We start from the raw sequence: 7,816 nt of genomic DNA, 5'->3' as shown, positions 1-7,816 counted from the left end.
GATCCAACCAGTCCATCCTAAAGATCAGTCCTGGGTGTTCATTGGAAGGACTGATGTTGAAGCTGAAACTCCAATACTTTGGCCACCTGATTGGAAGAGCTGACTCATTTGAAAAGACCCTTATGCTGGGAAAGATTGAGGGCAGGAGGAGAAGGGGATGACAGAGGATGAGATGGTTGGATGGCATCACTGACTCAATGGACATGGGTTTGGATGGACTCCGGAAGCTGGTGATGGACAGGGAGGCCTGGCATGCTGTGGTTCATGGGGTTGCAAAGAGTTGGACACGACTGAGCGACTGAACTGAACTGAACTTCCCATATGTTAGATCATGTAGTCCTCACAAAAACCCAGTGAGATTGGCATCACTGTCTTCAGTTTACTGATGAGGAAATAGAAGCCCAGTGAGATTAGTAAACTGCAGCATCATGCAGATGGGATGTGGTAAGGGATTGCGTGTGTGTGTATGTTCGGTTGTGTCCAACTCTGAGGCCACTTAGAGACCCCTTAGTCCACCAGGCTCCTCTCTCCATGGGAGAATACTGGAGTATGTTGCCATTTCCTACCCAGAGGATCTTCCCAACCCAGGGATTGAACCTGCATCTCTTGTGTCTCCTACATTGGCAGGAGAATTGTTTACTGCTGCATCCCCTGGGTAACCAGGTAAAGGATTAAGCTTGCCCAAAGACAGGCTTAGCCTTTGCCCTTGGCTCCTGGAAGGTCATCTCTAAACCCCTGGGATGTCCAGCGATGTCCTGCATGACAAGAGGGTCTTTCTCTGCTTGTAGGGGCTCAGCCTCACTAGACAGTCTATGCTGACAATGTGGTTTATGGTGGGGGTTTGGGGCATGACCGCCAGAGGGCTGGAAACTTAGGTCAACCACAAGGGGGGTCAGCCAAGTCTAAGTGCTGCTGTTGCTTAGTCACTTAGTCATGTCTGACTCTGCAACCCCATGAACTCTAGTCCGCCAGGCTCTGCTGTCCTTGGGGACTCTCCAGGCAAGAATACTGGAGTGGGTTGCCATGCCCTCCTCCAGGGGTTCTTTCCAACCCAGGGATCAAACCCAGGTCTCCTGCATTGCAACCAGATTCCTTACCATCTGAGCCACCAGGGAAGCCCAAGAATACTGGAGTGGATTGCCATGCCCTTCTCCAGAGATCTTCCTGACCCAGGGATCGAACCCAGGTCTCCTGCACTGCAGGTGCTTTCTTTACCAGCTGAGCCACTGGGGAAGTGACTGAGCCTCAATAAAGACTCTCACACTGAGGCCCGGGTGAGCCTCCCCGGCTGGTTGTCCTCTGTGCGCACCATCACACATCCCTGCTGGGGTTTAGCCCTGTCCCCGCGTCTCCCCTCGGGAGGACGTCCAGAAGCCCTGCACGTGGAGCTGTCCTGGGCTCTGCCTCTTCCTGTGTCTACTTTACTCTGAGTCCTTTCACTGTGATAGAGCATAACCAGCTGTATACTAGCTTCCAATGAGTTCTGTGAGCCCTCCCAACAAATTATTGGATCTGGGGTGGTCTTGGGGGATGCCCAAGCTTGCAACTGGTGACAAAGTGCAGGTGGCTCTGGGGACTGTTCCCCAACTCTGAAGATGGTAAGCGGTGGAATCTGGAGTCCTGCAAAGGTCTCAGAGATGCCAGTGTGCCCCCTCCCCACGTCCCCCGCACTCCACGCACTGCCCCGTTGTATGACCAGTGCTGAAAGATAGACATTCTAGCTTCCTGTGGATGGGCAAGGGGAACAGAGTGATGGCCACACTAAGGGGCAGGGAGGTGGGTGAGGATGTGGCCAAATAAGCTGAGTTGTGCGCTCAGACGGAGTACTGAAGATTTTAGAAAGATCCAGGAGCCTGTGCCCCTCGCAGTGCGGGGCGTTGGGGCGGGGGCAGGCATAGAGAAAGTCAATGGAGACGTCACTAGGGACCCCATTTTCCATAGGTCCCCTAGGAAGCTAGAAACCTTCACCCCCCTCTTCCTTTTCCCTCAGGATTTCCTCCCCTCCCTAAGCCAGAAGTGAAGTGAAGTGAAGTCGCTCAGTCGTGTCTCTTTGCAACCCCATGGACTGTAGCCTACCAGGCTCCTCCATCCCTGGGATTTTCCAGGCAAGAATACTGGAATGGGGTGCCATTTCCTTCTCTAGGAGATCTTCCCTACCCAGGGATTGAACCCATGTCTCCTGCATTGTAGGCAGATGCTTTACCATCTGAGCCACTAGGGAAGTCCCCTAAGCCAGAAGGGGAGTTTAAACCTCGATTTGCATGTAGATTTAAGGGAAGGAGGGAGAAAGCTGAGACTGGGCCCTGATCCTTCCCCTACTTGGGGACACACATGGTCCTTTCCACAAGCCCCCATATTGCCCTCGCATCTGGCGCATTCTTGACTACCTGCTCTCAGCCCCCAAAGGAAAGGTCCAGTCTAGTTCCAGGCTGGAGAGCACCTTTCTACCTGATTTCTCACTTCCTGCTTTGGAATTTTTTAAAAAAATCATCTACTGCTGAGGGCAGGAGGGCTGAGGCCTTGAGGTCACTTGAAAAGCGCACACAATGTCCGTGTTGTTAGCTCGCAGATGTGGAACCCTCTGCAAGGTGTGGGATCAGTCTTGCACCTTGGCAGGGAACAAGGAGGCAGGCGGAGGGGAGGTGAGGCCCTGGAACAGCCCTTATTGCAGCCCTGTCCCTGATTTGTGAACAAGAGTTGCAGCCACTCCAGTTCATGCTTGTACACGAAGCATATTTCCCCCTTTAAAGGCTGCCCACTGTGATCATTTGGGACAAATTTCACCTGCATAAATGTGCAGGAGAAAGTAGGCTGTTTGGAGCTGTTCTCCACTGCAGTGAAAAGCCCACACCTGTTTACATTTTCCTCTCTCCTCCAGCCAGCCAGCCAGCAAGAAGACAGCCCAGCTTCAAACTCTTTTTCTCTAAATAAATGAAAGCTTGGTTTTCCAGAGGCCTATAAGGACTAATTTTCTAGGCATAATCCTGTCCCCAAACAGGAATGAACAAGATCCCTCTCCAGCAGGGAGTCCTGGCATTTAGAAAATCATTGTCGAAAGAGCTGCTTCTTCTGCAGCTGTCTTGCAAATTCACTTGTACAAATAGTCCTGAGAGGGGTCAGGCACTGCTAACCACAAGAGCATCCGTATCACCACAATCAAATGGTTAAAGCATGTTAAACAATTCCTCTTCCCGAAACCTCTCTCTCCCTTTATTTTGGCCCTGCTTAAACATCTCTCTGGTGGGGAAAAACAACCTCTCCCTTTGCCAGACCCGGCCCCTCTCCCTTTGTCTTCACCTGGGCAGCAGTGCGCGTGTCACACGCTCTCTTCATAGCTTGTGATACCACGTTTCTTTACAGACATGTCTCCCTAACTAGACTGGAAGTTTCCTGACAGTAGGGAGGTTTTATTCTCTGTGCCTCCAGAGTCAAACACAGCGTGCTGCTCCTGGCTGAAGCTCCATAAATATTTATTCAACAGTTGAATGAATGTACGAATAAAAGAGCTGCTGCGAGTATAGACCACACTGCCCAGTGGTGGGCCCACGAGCCACAGGTGGCTATTTCAGTTTAATCTAACTCACTGGAATTCCCTGGCGGTCCAGTGGTTAAGAATCCGCCTGCCAATGCAGGGGACCTGGGCTCCGTCCCTGGTCTGGGGAGATCCCGCCCACCGCAGGGCAACCGTCCCGAGGGCCACGACTGCTGAAGCCTGCGTGCCCGAGAGCCTGCGCTCCCCAACAGGAGCCACCCGGGTGAGCAGCCCACACACCTCGACCAGAGCGTAGCCCCCGGCCCTGCTCCCTGCAACTAGAGAAAGCCCACACGCAGCGACGAAGACCCAGCGCAGACAAAATAAATTAATTCTTAAAAAATAAACTAATTAAAACCACAAATTCAATTCAGTCACAGTAGCCACATTTCAGCCAAGACTGAAGAACCTTTCTGTCGTTAAAGAAAGTTCTATTGAACAACGCTGGCGGGACCTGGAGCTGTGCCGCGCACGACTCGCACAGTGGTTCGGAGCAGGCTTCTCCGAATGAAGCACCTCCCGGTAGGTGGCGCTGTGCAGGCTGCTGGTCAAGGAATCACACAGACATTTATGGTCTAAGGCAGGCATGGGAACATTTAAAGAATGCCCTGTTAATAAATAAATACAGGCTAACTGAAGTAAACACATTAGGGTTAGGTATTGCCAAATACATAAATAATGAGCAGACCAAAGAAAAGAAATGTAAATAGACGTGGCTGTCTTCATAGCCTGAAAACCGTCTGCTTCCCTTCTTATGTATGAAATGAATGTTACTTTATTAGAATTATTTCTTGGAGAAGTACACATATTTGACAGAAATAAACATGCTGGCTATGGAAATATAGCTCGTGCTCTCTCTCTCGGAGAAGGCGATGGCATCCCACTCCAGTACTCTTTCCTGGAAAATCCCATGGATGGAGGAGCCTGGTAGGCTGCAGGCCATGGGGTCGCCAAGAGTCGGACACGACTGAGTGACTTCACTTTCACTTTTCACTTTCATGCATTGGAGAAGGAAATGGCAACCCACTCCAATGTTCTTGCCTGGAGGATCCCAGGGACGGGGGAGCCTGGTGGGTTTCTGTCTATGGGATCCCACAGAGTCGGACACGACTGAAGCGACTTAGCAGACTTAGCAGCTCGCTCTCTCTCTCTCTCTCTTTCTCTGTCTCTCTCTCTCTCTCTCTCTCTCTATATATATATATCAACCACATGCAGCAACCACAAAAGATGTTTGTTACATGGTAGCCACTGACATTCTAGGTAAGATTTTAAGATTTCCAATGGTCTTTCCTGTTGTTTTCCATAAACCATGGTAATGTCTTACCCTTTGCAACCCTTCAACCTCCAAATTACCTTTCTGATGCTGCCTCTTGCATATAGCAAACGTGCAAAAATTTCTTGTCTGTCTGTGTTTCTTGGTTGTCCATCCCTGTACCTTGCAGGTCCTCCCCATCTTCTGCAGGCTGTGATCACACTCTGCTAAAGGGACCAGAAGTCTACATGGTTCGGGACGCCTCCTTCTGCACTGGACCAGACCCTCCGGGCTGCACCTACGCTCTGCAGCCCCAGAACCCAGGCTTCTCTGCTCTGCCCTCTCCCGCCCACTGGCCCTCAGCACAATCCCTGCTGACTGCCGGGATCGGCATGAGCTGGGAGCCAGGAGGGGGCAGCTGAGAGCCTGGCCTAGGGGCTGGCCACCCCTGTTTGTTTATCTTATTAGTGCTGGTTTATTAGCACAGAACCCCCGAGAGACAGCAGGAGGAGGTTTCTGTTCTAAATAAGCATCAGTACGTTGTCGTGTCTGTAGACTCAGGCCTTGATGGGTGGCCCTCCTGCCTCCCACCTCCTCTGGGTGGGTGGACCCAGGAGAGTACTGATCTGTCTGGGCAGATGGGCTGGTGTGTGCTTCTAAACCTTAAACCCAAGGTTCATCACAGTTTTATAGTTTTGTGTGCAGAATTCCTGTTAAGAATCCTCTAAGAGTCTATTTACAAAAATAATTTCTCTAGTAAATAATAATTCTTTTGTAAATAAAGCCGCCTTAATAATTACATCTTGCTCTCTCTTGAGGCTTCAGATGGACTAAGTCTTTCGACTCTGAATGTCAGGAGCTGGGGAAATGCCGTCTTCCTGCTGAGGAGCACCTGCATCAGCCTGAGTCCCCATCACTCACTCCCTTGTTGAAGCTGAGGCTGGAATAAAGGGTACCTACCCTCTCAGACACAGGAGAGCATTTGAAATGAATGGATGACTAGCCATAATTGGATTCAAAGCACCTAAAAAATTTTCAGGGACCATGAACTCCTTCTGCTTCACAGAGATCAGGTACCATGACCAAGGAGATCATATAAGGAGACTCAACCAGTCCATCCTAAAGGAGATCAGTCCTGGGTGTTCACTGGAAGGACTGATGCTGAAGCTGAAGCTCCAATACTTTGGCACCTGATGCGAAGAACTGACTCATTGGAAAAGACCCTGATGCTGGGAAAGGTTGAGGGTGGGAGGAGAAGGGGATGACAGAGGATGAGATGGTTGGATGGCATCACCGACTCGGCAGACAAGAGTTTGAGCAAGCTCTGGGAGTTAGTGATGGACAGGGAGGCCTGGTGTGATGCAGTCCATGGGGTTGCAAAGAGTCGGACATGACTGAGCACCTGAACTGAACTGAGGGGGCCAGGAAGGGGAGAAGAACCCCACATACTGTTTCTTCCCTCAATGACACCCAGCTGTAAAAAATCCAAGAACAAACAAAAGCTTCTCATCTTCCCATCCCCTTGCCCAGAGAGAACCTTCCTTGGGCAGTCACTTGGCCATTGTGTGCATATTTTTGTGTGTTAGGGCGAGAATGAGTCTGTCTGAAGCACAGATGTCCTGGTAAATATACAACAATAGGTTCACTGGGGAAAAAAGAGAAGCCTGATGTGTAGCGTTTTCTGATTCGTATGGTGTAAATTCTCCCACCACAGTTAATTCCGGTCACTGAATGTGAAGATGGGAAGCACACACAGAGTAGCTCAGGATTATATTATGTCCCGCACACCAAAACAATAGACAGGAACAGCCTCACGATCATAGATGACAGTACAGTGTAGTAGAATAATTAGAAATGATGTCTTGCATTATTTATTACTTTTGTCTTTGATATAATTATTTAATTGTGAGCTTCTGTAACTTAATTTTAAGTCATGACTGTGTTGGGGGTACCCTGGTGGCTCAGTGGTAAGGAATCTGCCTGCCAATGCAGAAGACGCAAGTTTGGTCCCTAGGTAGGAAAGCTCCCCTGGAGAAGGATGTGGTAACCCACTTCAGTATTCTTGTTAGGACTTCCCTGGTGGCTCAGACAGTAAAGCGTCTGCCTACAATGTGGGAGAGCTGGGTTCAATCCCTGGGTCAGGAAGATCTTCTGGAGAAGGAAATGGCAACCCACTCCAGTATTCTTGCCTGGAAAATCCCATGGATGGAGGAGCCTGGTAGGCTACAGTTTATGGGGTAGCAAAGAGTCGGACATGACTGAGTGAATTCACTCACTCCCTTCACTCATGGACAGAGCAGCCTGGCAGGCTACAGTCCATGGGGTCGCCAAGGCTGAACATGATTTAGTGACTAAACAACAACAACAGCAACGACCGTGTTTTACAACTAGATTGCAAGGTCCCTGAAAATTTAGCTGGGAGCTCTTGTAGGCTGACACAGCCTGGCTCAGGCACACTAGTGCCCTGAAGCCATGCAGTCACATGGTTCTGTCCCTGCCTTTGCGACTTCCTAGCCCAGAATGTCTGTTTCGTGGCTCCCACACAAACTTCAGCAGCATCAGTATATCAGGCCTGTGTGAAGGAAGTAGAACCCGGCTGCGGGAGACACTGCACAGCTGCCTGAGCGCCCAGTGCCCCGCCCCCGCTGCAGTATCCATCCCCTGTACCCTTTGGGGGCTGCGCTGGCTGACCGGGGTGCCCCCCCGGGTGGCCTGCAGGCCGATGATAACTCACACGTAGTGCAAAGCCTGACCCCTTACCCAGGGAGGACTGTGCCACAGAGTTACACCCCGAGCACCTGTGGATCAGGCCAAGGTCTTTACCTGAGACACAGGCTGGCTTGGCAACTTCCTCTTCACCCATCTTCCCACATCCCCCCAGAAGTCAGGGGCACAGTCTGTCTGAGGCTCTGCTTCTGGGAAACTTGACCAAAGACATGAAACCTCAGAAGGACTTCCTTGAAGTCGCACAGTGACCAAGGCACAATTTGTACCCAGGTCCTCTGATTCCCAGAAAGTGTTCTTGCCATCTT

General features: G+C 50.6%; 1 protein-coding gene across 1 annotated transcript in view; it reads right to left on the bottom strand.

The window, feature by feature from the left end:
- LOC104998870 (partitioning defective 6 homolog beta-like) overlaps positions 1-7,816 on the bottom strand; it is a 33,247-nt gene that overhangs the window by 3,310 nt on the left and 22,121 nt on the right. Inside the window, exon 2 of the mRNA XM_010854256.1 lies at positions 803-870. Coding sequence (XP_010852558.1) covers positions 803-870 — 68 coding nt within the window. The remainder of the gene's footprint in view (positions 1-802; positions 871-7,816) is intronic.

This window comes from Bison bison, unplaced genomic scaffold (genome assembly GCF_000754665.1).
Source record: "Bison bison bison isolate TAMUID 2011002044 unplaced genomic scaffold, Bison_UMD1.0 scf7180017864338, whole genome shotgun sequence".
Taxonomy (NCBI): Eukaryota; Metazoa; Chordata; class Mammalia; order Artiodactyla; family Bovidae; genus Bison; species Bison bison.
This window is presented reverse-complemented; position numbering and strand designations above follow the sequence as displayed.